We start from the raw sequence: 15628 nt of genomic DNA on the forward strand, positions 1-15628 counted from the left end.
AAACAGGTCTCCGATACACCTGAAAGCTGTGTCGGATCGAGACCCAAGTGCCGCTTCTTCAGCGAGTCAGGACGGCCTATACCCGGCGGCGAGCGGACCTAGTGGGGTCGTAAACGCGGAGACAAAGTCTATCCTAGCCGACCGGCCGGTCCCGGGTGCAGCCGGTAGCGCATCCTATTGAGCCGTCCCGGGGTCAGATGTTGGCTTCCGGGGCTGCGAGGAGGGCAGAAACGTCGAACCCCCGGACGGAAGGCCAGGTCCCAGAGTAGGAATGGCCAGGCCCGCGACTCAGCGAGGAGCGGGCACCAAGCCGGTTGGCTGCACCATCCTTCCGGATGGACACCGATTCTGACTAGTCTCAACAGAAAGGTCTCTGAGCGGTGTGTGTCAGATGCATCAGAGCCTTTTAGCGGCCGCAGCGAAGCGACGAGCCGGCCAATAATGTCGAATTTGTGTCCCTGATTATCACGAGAACTGACTTCTCTGTATGTGGCTTGCAGCTGGAGGGTGGTATCATGGCGAGCGCGCGTGGCAGGAAAAAGCAACAATCGGGCACGTGTGCCATCGCACCGCTCTAGGTGCTCGGGACTGTAGCTGAAAGTGCGGGCAAAGATGAAGTCGTCGTGAGTTCTCACCGATCAAGACGGCCGGGGTTGATGCCTTGGCTCAGGTGAAGTTGGACTGGAGTGGAATCTTTGCGGCTCCCTTTTCCATAGCTTCATGCATCGCAATGGGGTTCCTGTGGACGAACTCAGCTAAGAGTGTGTTGTCTGTTGATGGGTTCATCCATTACCCAGGTAGCGTTCTTTAGCGGCAAGATAGCCTCATGCCGGTATCGGTGAACACCAGGAGTTGTTGTCATTATTGGAAAGACCAGACTGTCGTTTGCGTGACGGTGGTAACACCAAAAAGTTTCACATATGGAGGAGCAGAGATAACGAAACAAGGGCGTTGCAAGTAAGGTAGGTTGCCGTGGGGAGACTCTGGATTCTGGGCAGCGGTGTGGGGGTTCAGCCATTCATGGGGGCCGGCGATCGTCGGTGAGCATGCTTGCTTGCCCCGGATACTGGTACGGATAGTGGTGGACTGTTGGTTGTGATTCAGATCATCAGATGAGGCGCACGTCGAGTGCCGGCCGAGATAGGTAGGTGAGAAGAAGTGACCCCCGTAGGCCGTGCGGAAACAGACAGGAAGCGACTGTTAGGAACGTGATGTGACGCTGACCGACGTTGCCGTTGCCCAGCTCCTCGCTCAACGTCTTGCTGTCTGCTCGTTCGCCTTCGTGGGTGGAATGTGGGATGCTTTCAGCATTGGATCGATGAGCTGGCACGGTTGGCAAGCTCTGGACAATGCGAATCTTTGGACAATAGACGGGTCGATTGCGAACTTCCGTGGCTCAATAGGTCCAACTGCTTGATCCCGAAGCGGCAGTCGTCCGATGTTTCCAAATTCCCAAGAAAACATGGCGTCAGTTGAGGTGTCGGGTAGTGCTTGATAGTGTATCCGCAGCGCAACTAAGAGTGACGCTCTGCGGAAGGCTTCCCCGAAAGGAGCCATCCCTGATGAGGTCCATTCATATCGGAATGGCATGCCCGGAAGCATCGTGAGTTGGGCTGCGGGCATTGAAAAATGCTTTGGTCAGGGTTTGTAGCTAATCTCGGGGCTTGATTCGCAAATAGAACCTCAGCCACGTCAGCGCCTCATTACCTCATCTTAGCAATACGGTATCCCCGGGCTGCGAGATTACCCCAGGTCTATAGTGAAATGCCGTGCCGTACAGAAGGCAGAGAGAGCATTCCTGGGGGGGGGGTGCCCCGTAGTCTGGCGTTGAGGGTGTCGTGAAGAGACAACATAAGCCTGGCCCTTCTGTTGTCTTTCCAAGGCGGGAGGCGGAAGACGAAGACACGGTATGATTGTTGAATGGAACGCTGGGAGGCTAGCGCCGGTGCAGGGGTCCTCGATCGGTGAGAAGCTTCCGAGAGCTCAGAGAACCAAGAAGCACCTCACCCAACGCGGAGCGATGCAAAGGTAAACAGAAGGGGCAGCTGGACGCTGAGCCAGTAGTGTGTGGCCTTGTGACAGAGCTCTCGAATCCATCGCCTGCTGTCGAGGGCTGGTAAAGAGTCACAGAGTCGCAGAGAAGAGGGCGCGCAAGTCTAAGTTTTTGAAAGTTCGGTTGGCAGAAGCTTTAGCGGGCTGTGAAGCGGCCTAGTTTGATAGGCATGGCCGCATTGGGGACAGATCCGGGGGCGAACAGACGCCATTTCCGTCAAGTCTGACAGGCTGTTGTCTCTAGGGGCTCCTCTTCTCTCCATGTCGTTGCATTGGCGTTGATAGTGGTCGAGGTCGAGGCCGTGAGACAGAAGGCGGCGAGAGTTTGGATGTGCTGGCGCTAATGACCAACGTCTTTTGTCGTTGGCGGGCTCTCACTGCGCAAGCCAAGCATTCCTCATCGCTCTGGTGTGGTCTCTGATGGTCTGGTGCCGGAGAGTCGTCTGCTGTGCTCAGCGGTGCCCACTGCCCGCACCTGTTAGTGCTCACCTGGTTCTGCATGATGCCGCTGTGTGTTTGCTGTCCAGTGTCTGGTGCTCGATAGTCGAGAGTCGACGCTCGAGTGCTCGTGGGCCCAAAGGGGAGAGCGAGGCTGGCCCGGGTTCTAGGCCAGGATGGCATGCACAATAACGGGTCATTGATATGGCTGTGATTCTCGGGTCGACGTCGCCGTGCTGAGCGGGACGTCTACTATGGATAGAGTCAGACTCTGAGAGACCGAATTGGTCGAGACAATGATGTCAGGAACCTTGGTAGACCGGTAGGGACGGATACGGATGTCTTGTGGCGTACGGCATACTGCGTACTGGATTGCGGCACTTTGAAATGTATCCGTACGAATGCCCGTATTGGCAGTAGAGCAGAGGCGGGAAGACGTAAAATCTGGTCTGCAAAGTCAGCTGGAGCGTGGCTCGGGGCTCTATTCCCTGCCCTGCCCTGGACCGATCGCCTCCCAAGTCAGATCAGGTGGCCTTGGTGCCCACCTTATTATGTTAAGGGTACGAGAGGAAATGCGGGCAGAGAGGGGGAAACGAGAGAAATGGGTGCTCTGGAGGTGGTCTCTGGAGACTGGAGACTGGAGACGCGACTGAAGACTGGAGATTTCAGGGAGTAGGGAGACATGGATGCGTACTGTGGCAAGTGGTCAAACACGCGACCAAAAAGGACCCTTGTGGGCATTCGAGTATGTTCGCTTGAGCCGCCGATACGGTCAAGGTACAAAGTGATGTAGGCAATTGAGAGAATAATGGTAAGATATCGTGGATATTCAGGGCAGGAATTGGTCAATTGGAGGGAACAACGGCGGGATCAGCCATGTACCTGCAAGGTGTGGCTGTCTCCGGCTGCGACTGTGTTTGTCTCCGGATGCTCACCTTCTCCAGACTCGACACTTGAAAGTTGGAGAGAGACACTGAAGGTTGCGTGCACACAAGTTACAACGGATACAACAGCGGGGAGAGCGGGCGGGGGCATTGTGCGACATCGGGCGTGTTTCTGACCACGTCGAGTCTGGACTTTTGGGATGTTTTAATTATTTACAGAGTATTAGGTAAGATGAGATACCTTAGTCAGTCACTTTCCTTGTTATCTGTTCTTGCCTTCTTCCTTCCTTCAATTTTGTAATTTCAAGGGAGGAAGGCATGCCCCAGCATTATACGAGGCAGGTGCAAAGTAAGGTAGATGGAGGAGCGGAAGGTGAGGGAAGGAACGACACCGACATCATTCATTCCACGGCATCGGTGACTGCCCTCGTTCCTGCCCCGCGAGCACATCCATGGAGACGTACAGAGTACAAAGTACATCCATCAGGTACCTAGCACAGTGTGTGGGTACGTAGTTGTCATCCCACTCTGTAACCTGTCCCAACCCCACTACACCCTCGCATCCGCCCTGTCCGCGCCGTGGTCGTCAGTCTGCTGGCGATGCTGGCCCTGCTTTAATCGCCATAGAAAGTACCTGCTTGGATTCCTGGAACGAGGTATCTTATCCATCTGCTGGGCATCCCAAAGGTACCCGATACGAGGCAATACTTACAAGACTCAATATTGACTCCGACAGCCCAAAGGTATCTCCTCAAGCCTGCATTCTCACTCATGTTCGCATGACTACTTGGTATTCAACAAGTATCAGACACTTCTATTCTCACTGTATTATAGTCACTTTCATCCTGCTTTTGCGGCTTGCCCTCTTCCCCGTTCCCTGCCCGTGTCGTCCATTGCTGCCGCTCCCGACTTTCGCTGCCCTCCACTGCGTATCCAAAGTCGCTGCTTCCAGCCAAATACGCCCTGTGACCGGTCACCGCCGCATGCCCCTTTGCATTTTCTCCGTCTTTTCCCACGATTAACACACAAGGGCTCAACCGAACAAGGCGAAAGGTACCTCACCTCGTCACCTCCAACTCTTGTCCTCCTGACAAAACTCACGATCTACCCATCTCACCTCCCTTTTCCTCTCCTCTTCCCCTCCTCTCCCTCCCCAACATCTACGCGCCGCACGGGCAGCGACAGCAACGTCTCATCGCGGCATCGCCCAACCACAGACCAGCCTCTCCCACCACGTCTACAGCCCTCAACCGACACCGGGGCCACCTCTGCGTCACTCTTTCGTCCCATCACTCTCTCTGCCCCTCGTCTCACTGAAAAAGGGTTCTCCAACACAACCTCCCCCAGCCAACTTTTTCCATCCGGCCTGGTCTTCTCTGCCCTGTCCATCTCCTCTCGTTCGGATCGACACCTCGAATTATCCTTTCGCCAATCCTTCCCCAACCCTCCATCCACCGCCCTCCGCCATGGCTCAATCCACCGAGCCGCGGAGGCGGTTCGCCCCCGTGCCTATCGAGACCACCTTCGAGTCTGTACGCAAGACTTCAGAGCAACAGCCGCAGTCGCAACAACACCAGCATCAGACAGGCCCAGCACCTGAGTTGACTCCCGAACACACCCCGCGAACGCCCTCTCCCAATCCTTTCGAGCAGCGGATGCAGCAACCGCCGCCCCAATTGCACACTCTGCAAACCCAGCCGGCACCGAGACGCCGCTTCGCTCCCCAACTTATCGAGACCTCTAGGCGCGCCCGTAGGGAGGGCGACGCTGGTCCTGCCACTCGCCCGACCGATAAGACCGACATCACACCCTACACGAACCACATCTACCTCCAACGGAACAAGTCGAGACGCAAGTTGAACGATGGCGCTGCCTCACCCGCTTCCCAGTCTCAACAAATTCAGAGGCAACCTAAGGGCGCACGAAGAGAGTCGGAAGACGAGAATGCAGGCACCTACATGTTGGAATGGGCTGCCATGGAGGCTGAGCGCCAGATGCAAGAGGCTGCTCTGGCCGCGTTCCCCAATAGTCGCCCGCGTGAGGGAGGCGCCGCTCATTTCTACTTCAGAGAGAGTTCGGGGGACGACAGCACGCCAGAGAGCATCTCACCACAGCAAAGCGGCACTCAGGCCAAGCCAAGGGGCCGCCATGGCCATGCTCCTCGCCGCAAGTCTTCAGAGGTTGGATATTGGCAAAAGGAGATGCAAAAGCATGCCCAGGATTTGGCTGTTGCCAGAGGCGAGCACGCGCCTGTTTTCGACGATGACGACGACGAAAGCACCAAGAATGATTCCGAACTCGATAGGATGGAACTTGACACACCGCCGGATCCCATGTGGTTGACTAACAAGAGAAACCACACAACCGACAACAGTTCCCAGGGACCATTGGAACCGATTGGCGAGACTTTCATGCCGCTGATCGCGCCTGACCCAATCACTACCCAAGATGCGCGCCGTCCGGAGCTTCCTCCCCCAGAGTCGGTGAGTAAGCCAATTGGCGAAACCGGCATGCCATACATACCGCCAGCTGCGGCCAGCAAGCCTGCCCAAGTGCCCATCGCCGCACCTGCGCAGGTCGTTCCCGAGACTGGCTTCCGAAAGCCCCAAGGCGGATTTGGCCGCCCGTTCGGTAACTTCGGACTCCCTGCGGAGACAAGCGAGTTTCGCAAGATGCGCAAGGCGGCGTCCCCGCCGATGCTGGGCAAGGACATTGTTTTCCGAAAGTGCCCCTCGCCGAAGCAGACCAAACTTGAGCCTGACCACCCCTTCACCGAAGGCCCGACCATGGAGGAAAGAAACAGGGATGCCACGGGAGAAGCCGGCTTGTGGAGGGGCTACTGCTTCCGGGGCAGCGAAAGCGATCAGGCCATTGCACCACCGCATCATCAAGGACCCAATTTGCTGCATACACCGCTTCCAGCCGCTACCCCTGCTGCGGACCCATTCGCTGCAGCCTTTAGCAAGAGCTCATTGACGGATGAGCCTGGATCGGACTATGCGTCTGCGACTCTGACACCAAACACAGCTGAGCATCGCGTTCGATCGGGCGAGGCCAAGGGTCTTCACATGCTTGCTGGCCTTGAGGACCGCCTCAAGCGCGAAAAAGCTTTGGAGGAAAAGATTGCATCGGAATTCGACGACATCTTCATTACCCAGGTTTACAATTACTTGTCACTGGGATACCCCGCCATGGCACGGTCCTTTGACGAGGAGCTTGCCAAGATTTCTCAGACGAGTGTCGAGGAGCTGGAAGCCGACGACGCAAAGCAGATGGCAAGCGGTCATTTGATGGAACCGGCTGAGGCCGAGATGGCGGAGGAGAAGAGGTGCCCAAGATGGAAGGCATTGAAGGCCTACATCTACGAGTGGGCTCGACAACACCCGGATCTGGACAGCCTGGATTCCCTTGCATGGGGTGTACGAGAGAGACGAGGCAGCTGGGCCATCTAGACGGTCGACTTAAGAGTACGAGAAAAAGCACATTGTGCAGTTTTTGACATTTCGCCATTGGAGACAGGGAGTCAATGGGCAACAAAGCATGGTCAAGCCGAGCAGAAGAGCAGCATACTGGGTGATTTGATAGAGGCAGTGCGATTTCAACGAGGCGTTTCACATTGTCCCCCGCCTCCCTCGGCAGGGAGACTTTTTGGCAGCAACCGACATGATTTTGGGGTCTGATATGGGACAAAACACGAGGTGTTGAGGGCCTAGAACGATAAGAGAGCTGCAAGCTCGCATTCTAGATGCCGCCTTGTGGGGTTAGAGCAGGTGGAGAGAAACAGCATTCGGAGACAAATGGGAATGGGCCGCAGCAGCATTGTGCGTCATGTCGAGAAGAGGATGTAGAGTGCAGATGCTCCCAACGCGGAGAATTCAAGGCATCAGTGAGGATGCCAGTATGTACACGAACCCTGCCCTCAGGGGCGCTGGTCAGCGAGCAATGGGTTTTCGATAGGTACATTGGAATGTGAATACGACGGCAATGCCCGTTTGATCCGACACAGTAATTACTGGTCCTTGATATGAATGACGATATGAGGGAGCTGCGCTTCGTGACAAAGTGATTAGTACACAACTGATTTGGGAACCAAAAATATTAAAAAGGACGAGTGACGCCTAAATGGAAAAGGGATAAGGGGCAGAATGGGTAATGATATAACAAAGCCCAGAAAGGAGAATCGGCTTTTGCTGGGATCTTTTCGTCTCACAATCTTATTCACAAAAGTTTGCGTGAAGCATGTTGTTTGAGGGACAATGTTAGGCCACTTTATCTTGGGCCAATTGGTCTTGATTATTCGAATTTTGGTATGCCTTTTCCAGCGGCAGGTGGTTTGATTGTACTACTAGATCTCATTCCAGGTTTTCGTCCACCTTCGGTCGTCCTGTCTTTCCGGGGTTACTCTCGGCGGCGCCGGAAACATCACTCGGCCCCATAGGCCGGCTACGACGAGATTGTTAGGTCCCGTCTCTCAATGCCGACCAGAATGGAAGGTTCTGCGCTACTACAGCATGATGGACAAGATTGACATCAACTTTACCCGCGCCGAAGATGACGGTGTGTTCTCGATCTCGAAGAAACATTTGTATTGAATTGATGCTCAACAATGTTGAATAAAGAACACCAAGCCCGCCGTTAAAACCCGCTATCATTAACGCATCCCTTGTGCTCCGTACTCACATGTAAGTTGTAAGCGAATATCATGAGAGGCTAGAGGATACTTGAAATTCTGTCCGTCGCAACCCCCAACTCAACACCGCCGCCCCATATTCGTGATATCAAATTCCATCTCCTCTGCTGCCCTGCAACCGTCTCGCGAGCTGTTATCCACTCTCAACCGCCACCTCCGGATAGGAGACTCCCTACCGATCGCTGGCACGCGGACGGCGGTCGTGGTATTTGATCCGTCCCTACCCGTTCCCAGACCGTCGCCGTCGTCTAAGTCGCTGTCCCATTTGGCGAGCGGCAACCATATGGCTTCGAATTGACGACGATGCTCTCTCTCTACCGCCGAAGCTGACTCCTTGTCGGGGCCTTGCGGCATCCGCGCTAGCTTCCGGTCCATGACTGTTCGACGCTCGAGCTCGGCTCTGATAAGCTGAGCTCGGTCTTCAGAGGTGCTGCTGCTACTGCTACTGTAGTTGAAGTGAGAAACCGCGTGCGTCGGCAAGCTCGCTGCTGCCGGCGATCGCCTCGGTTCCGACGGACCGACTGACTGCATCTCGGTACCCAGAGACGTCGCCTGAGCTTGCTGCTGGCCCTCTTGTTCCTGAATCTCAATGGAAGCAGCGGCTTGTATCTCTTCTCTGCCCTTGTAGTTCGGCTCTCTGCGTGTGCTCGGAAGCCACGTTACCAAGTTGAGCCCGGATGTGTGAGAATGAGGTTCAACATCCACAAAGGCATCCTCATGGATCGCAAACGCGCGCGTTTCTTGGAGAAGATCGTAGCCGACGATGACGTCGTACGTGCACCCGTGAAGAACATGAAACTCGACTTCAAAGCCCTCTTCTTCGCCTTCTTTCGACTTTGCTTCTCTGCGGCCCTCTGAATCATACTCCCACCTCGCCGTCATCGAGCCCATGGTACGCCGCGTGGTGCCGTCAGCAAACTGAACCACGCGGGTATTGGTGTGATCCACGGATTGATACAGGCCTCGCCTGGCGACGTACTCAAAGGAAACGAGGTTGGACTCGGAGCCCGAATCCGACAGCGCCTCCACCCTGTTGCCGCCGAAATAGCCCACGATGTGCTGGCGGACCGGTCCTAGGCTATTGATGGAGAGCACAGGCTGCCGGTCCATGGTCCGTGGCGAACGTTGAACTAGCTCGAGACGCTGCGGGTGTTTGCGCATCGTCTCCGAGGTCCTGAGGAAGTCGGAGCCCAGGACGAGATCGTAGACGCAATCCTCGAGAACGTGGACCGAGATCGTCCAGCCCCGATCCGGGCTGTCTGCGAACCTCCAGACGGCTTCAAATGAACCGAGAGTCTTCATAAACTTGCTGTTGGCCATCTGAATTCGCTCTGAGCCGCCTGCGTCTTGGCTTCCTGTCGAAATGACATGACCGAGCCGTGAAGCCAGCGACGCGGACACTAAGTTGCATCCGGCGCCGGTGTATGGCATGGCTTCGACGTGGTGTCCGTCAATGGTACCTTTTGTCACCAATCTATCGGCCTGACAGTCTCTATACACGGAATATTCGCCTTCGCGTAGCTCGCAATATTCGTTGCGAGGCCTCGAAGGAGACCATTGCCGTCGCAAAGTGTTCATTTCTTGAGCTGTGAAGAGGTATGCGCCGAATATCGCCCATTTACTAATGCTTCCGAGGCCTCGGCTCCATGGTGATTTGTGATCATCTGCCTAGATGTTGGGATCAAGCGCTCCAAGTTTGCAAGAACTTTCCTATTTCCTCACCCCTAATCGAGCTGGCTACTTCTTCCCGAAGGATTTCAAGTCTAAACCCGTCATCGTATCGGCTCCTTGCTGCAGAATTCGAGAGCACCTCGTCGTATGCCTTTTTCACTGTCGGAAAATCGTAGAATTGCTTCTCTTTCATTGACGATCGAGGTTGATCAGGGTGTATGACCCTTGCGATAGATATCGCTCCTCTGTATGCTGATATGATTCGATAATCATCGGCTTCCCTTGGGACCCCTAGGACTGAGTAATAGTCCAAGGATGACTCCCGCTCCGTCGAAAACATCATTGCGATTGAAATGGCACGAAGAAGGGTCACAATTACCTGACAGGCTGCTAGCCTGGGACTTCTGAAGCGGGGATGAACGTTCTGGCCAGGCGCGAAGTACATCGAGGGAAGGGGCTTCTGCATTAAGTACCAAGCCCTCTGACTCCCCTATCCTTGGAGGCGGTCGCGAGCAGGTAGCTGACGGCCGAGAGCCATTGGATGCTTTATGGCCAGTGTTCGGAGTCAATTGGGCTATGGCGACTGATGCCGGCACACTTCTAAGAAACTGGGCAAAGAAAAGGGGGCTCAGACAACTCAGGAACCCAAAACCATTTCGCTGCCTCATGTTGTAACCCTTCAAACTTGGAATGGTGAGATATGCAGGCTGTCCTGTGGCCGGTGATTCGTGGGCGAGCTCGCCTCATCTCTTCTTCCAGAAAAGTGCAAAAATACTGTTCTTGCGGTGAGGTCACATGCAACATCGCGGTATCATGCCCGCCCCCTCTTTTCGTCTTCTGTCGAATGTCACCTATCAATCATGCTGTCTCCATGACCTCATGCGACTTTTCAGATTTACATAGGATCAAACAAAACACCATCAAAATATCAGTAAAAGAGTCCAAATTGATATGCGAATCTTGAAGCGTTATCAAAATGGCATCTTCTCATTCAGAGATACCAAGCTACGCAAGATTCGCAGAGTTTTCGGCATCCGACCCAGAACTCACAATCTTTAGAAGTTTTCAGGTCCTCGCCTCGAGAAACTTACTGTACCTCCAATCAGCCATGCTCGAGATCGAAAACGAGATGCGCGAGCTAGACGAAGAGGATGCCCGGGACATGATGAACCTGGAGGTCCTACTCTCCACCAAATGCTGGGAGACCTTCTCAGCAAGAGCAAAGGAAAACTGCGAAAGAGAGGCTGCGAGAATGAGACTTGTTGCTCGGCTGAAGGAGACTAGTGAGGATTATTGTAAGAACATCGAGTTCATGAAAGTCCATTTCCATCATCTTAGTACCTACGTACTTATCAAGAAGACCGCACCTGAACCCCTGAATGACGTAGAGCTTGTTCTCAGATGAAGCTCTCTTGCTCCAAAGCCAAGTCATGAAGTTTCCCAAGCCCAATGATCGTGTCTTTCGAGTTTTTCGGGGCTGGTTCGAGACCGAGCAGCCCTTTGTCGGCTACGGGACAGACCTCCTCAGCCAAAGGAGCGATTTCATCGCTCTTAGCCCGTCAAATGAGACGGACTTCCTCACCAGATCTCTTCCAAGCTTGGCTGGAAGGTATCTGCCGGTAGGTCTATCTTTGGCCCCATTGGAATAGAACCTCTTTGTTTCCCAGTGTACTTTTCATGCCCATGTATCTATATCTACGACACTTTCAGTCCCGACTTCCCCAGCCCCCTCACTCATTCTTGGAAACTCACAAGCTTATTCAGGGTTCACGGCACGAAACAATGGGGGATGTCAAGTACTACTCCGCTCGTCACGTCACCCGCCTCGTCACAATAATCACCGTCCTCGCCGCCTCTCTCGTGATACAAGCCGCCATCATCACCCTCTACCTCCTCCGCAACGAGGCCCTGCGCCTCTGCATGATCGCCGTCTTCACCAGCGTATTTGCAGCCAGCTTGGCCGTCATGACGGATGGTAGGAGGACAGATATAATCTTAGCAACGGCAGCATGTGCAGCAGTTTTGGTAGCCTTTGTCGCACAGGATTGAGATTAGCAGTATCGGCGCTGCAATGCCTGGTTTAGTATCGACTATCTGTTAAGTCAGGATGCTGGGAGATTCAGGGAAGATCCAAAGGCCGGACATCAGCCTCCTGGATTAGGGGATCTTCAATAGTGGCTGAGGTTCCTGGGGCTTGACCTGATCGGTACCTATAAGCAATTTGTTCTCATATGCCTTTATGTTAGCCAAGGTATTGATCCTACGAAAGATACCCGATGTTGCAATCACGCGAATACCAAACTTTGTTGATGGTGGGCTCGTAGTCGATCAAACCTCCGAGGGCCTGCTGTGCGCACCGGAGTACGTTCGGTAAAACTGCAAATTAAAGGCCCATCAGCCCTACGGAGAAAGACTGGATTACGATGCGCCCGTGCATGAAACATGCCATGGATGTTTCTGGTGCTGGATAAGTGTCCCGATCTGTTTTTGGAGGCAGCCCGAGTTCAGGGGGAAATGCGCATGTGCTAATACAGTCCTTTCGGCCTTGAGCACTCTAAAAAGTAGCAGCAAGTCTCCGTTTAAAACCGTGCCAATCCAGGTTTTAAACGGTACAGAATCCCTGAGCTGCAAAGGGGGACCTCTCCATCTTTTTTTTTTATCGGAACGCGTATCGCAACGGTTAGCTCGCGTGCTGCCGGACCGACGTCGTCAGCCCCCAAAACCAAACATTTACAGATCACCCTTCCCGCTGCCTCCGGCTCGATACTCTGGACTGTCAATCTCTCGTCCTCATCGCCACAGATCGCCATAGCTCGGGAATGGAAGCGTCACCGCTGACCCGTCAGGCCCCGCCCGAGGTCTTCAAACCCAAGATCGTACAGCTGTACGAGTCGCTGTTCAAGGTTCGACAGCTCCGCCTCCCCCTGCCTTTGTGACCCCTCGATCCTGTCTTTGTGTGTCCGAGGTTGTCAGTCCCCGAGTTCATATAGAACTTGTAGCTAACAATTCAATCTCTAGGTGTGTGTTCTTCCTCCTCGATTCTTGTACCCACGAATCACGACCTTGCCCCCATTGCGCCTGGCCGAGCATGCCCCCTTGACGATCTTCAACTTCTGGACCGCATGACCGTACCTTCCTAGACATTGCTTCTGCATATAGAAGCACGACCTTGTTCTCAGGCAACCCGCTGATACGAAATCCATGAATGAGTAGGACGTCGAAGATGACCCAGAACGCTCCGAGGGCTTCTGGCGCGAGTTCTTCCTCCTGCGGCCCGACCGCGCCGCCCTGAAGCGGATTCTCGATGGCCTCGGGCCGGCGGACATGCTTGCGTTGGAGGAGCATACGAGAGAGTTTTTCGCGCGCGCTGTCACTGCTATGAAGAGTGGACAGGGCGTCGCAGATCTGCATGCGCTTGACGTGAGTAAACCAGAGTTGCGTTGCCGGTCTTTGGCTTTTTGCGCTGGGGCGAGGTTTGGGAGGTACTGGTAGAGTTGCTGACTTGGGTTCAATGGGATCATAGACTCTTAGTGTGTTCCTCTGCTCGGCGCTTTCGAAAAAGTATGCGCACCCCAGCTCGGATATTATCATCGTCTTGGCTGGGATCGATTACGTCGATACCATCTTTACGGACTTTGTGGGAGCTGTGGACCAGATCACCAGGAGCGGGAAGAGCTGTGAGTTTGGCACACGGGGAAGCACTGCCGAGCGTGTCTTGGGTAAGCTAACTCGCCGCAGTGGAATTGCGACAAAAGGCAGTCGAGGTTGTCCTGGCTGTGACGGCCGGCGCATACCAGACAAGTCTCTTGACATACTTTATCCAGAGGGATCTCTTCCCGTCAGTGATGAAGGTTAGTCTTTTTTGCCCTTACAACTTGTTCGAGCCTTGATTGACGACGTTGCAGTTCATACAAGACACCGACACGACGGAGCGAATCCTCACCCCTTTTTCCCTCCTTGGCCTCTTGGCAAACTACAACAAATTCGAGTTCCAGAACCCGTACCAGATGCGACTAAATGACTTTGTCAACGAGGCGACAATCAAGAAGATTATCCGATGCATCGGCCAGACGTGCGAGAGTTTGACAACACAATTCGTGGATGTGCAGGATGACCTGCCCGAAGGATGGACATTCAACGGCACACTCCGCATGATTGGCCTGGGCGCCGTTGCAAGGGGACCCAAGCCGGAGAAGAAACCTGTCTACGATGCCGAGACCATGAAGCAGATGTTTACAAAGCTGTGAGTATTGGTCCATCATTCTTTGGGCAATTGGAGGTGGCAACTGACAAGTAGCAGACCTGGCGAGGAAGCGGCCGTATTGCTAGCATCCTACGACTTTACCCACGCTAACAAGCTGTTCTGCTTCAACCTCGCGACCTTGCCTGCCGAAAAGGGCGAAGAGCAGCCATTGGCAGCCTTCACATCACTCACCTCCTACCTACTCCAGCACGCCCATCTGTCCGAACGCACGACACACTACTCGCATCTCAACCTCATGGTCTTCCGCCTACTAATCGAGGACCCCGTGCTATGCAAGCGGATATGCAGCGAAGAGTCAAAGGGGCAAGTCCGTCTATGCCGCCAAAGGCAACCGTTCCTCCCGCTGGTCAGAGGGGACCGGATCCTGGCGACGGCCGTGCTTGATACCATGGTCGACGGCATTACACACAACCTCCGGAGGAGGCTCGACGTCGGGCTCTACACGCTCTGCGTCGGTATCCTGCTGCGGGTGATTTCCTACCTCTCAAGATCACGGACACGATTGACATATCACTGGGCGGATCTATTCCGCGCGCTGCTGAATCTCATCCGGTTTCTGACACAATACGTCGCGGACCTGAAGGACCTCTCGCAGATCGATCTCCTGCTAGATAACGTCGTCAACCTGATCGCCCTCTCGCTTTCGGCAGGCGAGGGGTTCTTGCCCTCACCGGCAGCATACGACGACCTCTTTTACAAGGTGGTCGAGGCGGGCGACACGCTGACCAAGTTCAAGGAGAGCTATCAGCTCGGAAAGCGGCCGAGCAACTCGATTGACACGCTCATCAACGTGAGCACGCACTACAAGGAGCTGCTGGCAGAGGGCGGCAAGAAGAAGGGGAACCTCACGAGCATCCAGGTGACGGAGGTTATTAAGCAGGGGTACGAGACGCTGAGTATACAGGCGAAAGAGGGGCTTGATACGTGGGATCGGTACCGGGAGGCGGATGAGAGGACGCTGTTGAAGAAGATGGCGAGGGCGGCTGTTGTTGATGTGAGAGGGTTGGTGGAGCGGTGAGTGGTGAGCTGTGAGGCTAGGAGGGATGGGTGGTAGACTGTATGATATTAATGACACCCGAGATGATTCTCATGAGGCATTTGCTGAAGTCTGATTTGATTGATGGTTGGCATGCTGAGTTGAGACTGGTTGACCATAATCCCATCCTCGGGACCTGACATCAGCTAATGTCAGCCTCGGGCTCTTGAACTTCAGATCTGTTGTTCGGCGTATCAAGACTGGTGGTCCCACAGGCTGCGGGGGATTGGATGTAGAGCTCTTCCTTGTCTTTCCGGGCAGACCTAATCTCGAACCACCCCCGATGTTCTAGGAAATATGGCGATGTAACACTGGACGAACATCGCAACTCGAGAACAGGTAAAAGAATGAGCAATGCCTTTGTGGCCCTCAAGGTATACATTTGGTCAGTATAGACAGAGTACCATTGGCATTGGTTGCACTAAAGAAAAAGAGTCACTGCTGAAACCACAAGGGCTGCTTTGTCATCTGTCCCGGCCGTTGACAAATTACAGGCACTTGATTGGCTGCAGAGCACCCGGTTCACTGGGGACCGCTCACCATGTCATAGCCGCGCCACGGCGAGAACCTGTCAAATGACCCCCCCCCTTGGC

At 54.4% G+C, this 15628-nt stretch overlaps 4 protein-coding genes across 4 annotated transcripts; 3 read left to right on the forward strand and 1 right to left on the reverse strand.

Annotated features, from left to right (window-relative positions):
• Positions 1 to 4840: 4840 nt before the first annotated feature.
• Positions 4841 to 6826, forward strand: BDP81DRAFT_465396 (uncharacterized protein; the record flags this gene model as incomplete). Its single annotated transcript, XM_060594275.1, has 1 exon — positions 4841 to 6826. The coding sequence occupies one exon, from the start codon at positions 4841 to 4843 to the stop codon at positions 6824 to 6826; it is 1986 nt and encodes a 661-aa protein (XP_060439483.1).
• Positions 6827 to 8124: 1298 nt separating this feature from the next.
• On the reverse strand, positions 8125 to 9495 carry BDP81DRAFT_399484 (uncharacterized protein; the record flags this gene model as incomplete). Its single annotated transcript, XM_060588581.1, has 1 exon — positions 8125 to 9495. One exon carries the CDS (start codon positions 9493 to 9495, stop codon positions 8125 to 8127), a length of 1371 nt encoding a protein of 456 aa, XP_060439484.1.
• Positions 9496 to 10711: 1216 nt separating this feature from the next.
• On the forward strand, positions 10712 to 11784 carry BDP81DRAFT_332022 (uncharacterized protein; the record flags this gene model as incomplete). The annotated part of the gene is made up of 3 exons (XM_060585555.1): positions 10712 to 11030; positions 11137 to 11354; positions 11500 to 11784. The coding sequence occupies 3 exons, from the start codon at positions 10712 to 10714 to the stop codon at positions 11782 to 11784; spliced, it is 822 nt and encodes a 273-aa protein (XP_060439485.1).
• A 517-nt stretch (positions 11785 to 12301) lies between these two features.
• Positions 12302 to 15414, forward strand: BDP81DRAFT_439679 (uncharacterized protein). The gene is made up of 6 exons (XM_060591431.1): positions 12302 to 12638; positions 12949 to 13155; positions 13259 to 13412; positions 13474 to 13586; positions 13641 to 13978; positions 14036 to 15414. The coding sequence occupies exons 1-6, from the start codon at positions 12555 to 12557 to the stop codon at positions 15015 to 15017; spliced, it is 1878 nt and encodes a 625-aa protein (XP_060439486.1). The 5' UTR covers positions 12302 to 12554; the 3' UTR covers positions 15018 to 15414.
• Positions 15415 to 15628: the final 214 nt, after the last annotated feature.

The sequence above is a fragment of the Colletotrichum phormii genome, assembly GCF_030913505.1.
Source record: "Colletotrichum phormii strain CBS 102054 chromosome Unknown BDP81scaffold_29, whole genome shotgun sequence".
NCBI lineage: Eukaryota > Fungi > Ascomycota > Sordariomycetes > Glomerellales > Glomerellaceae > Colletotrichum > Colletotrichum phormii.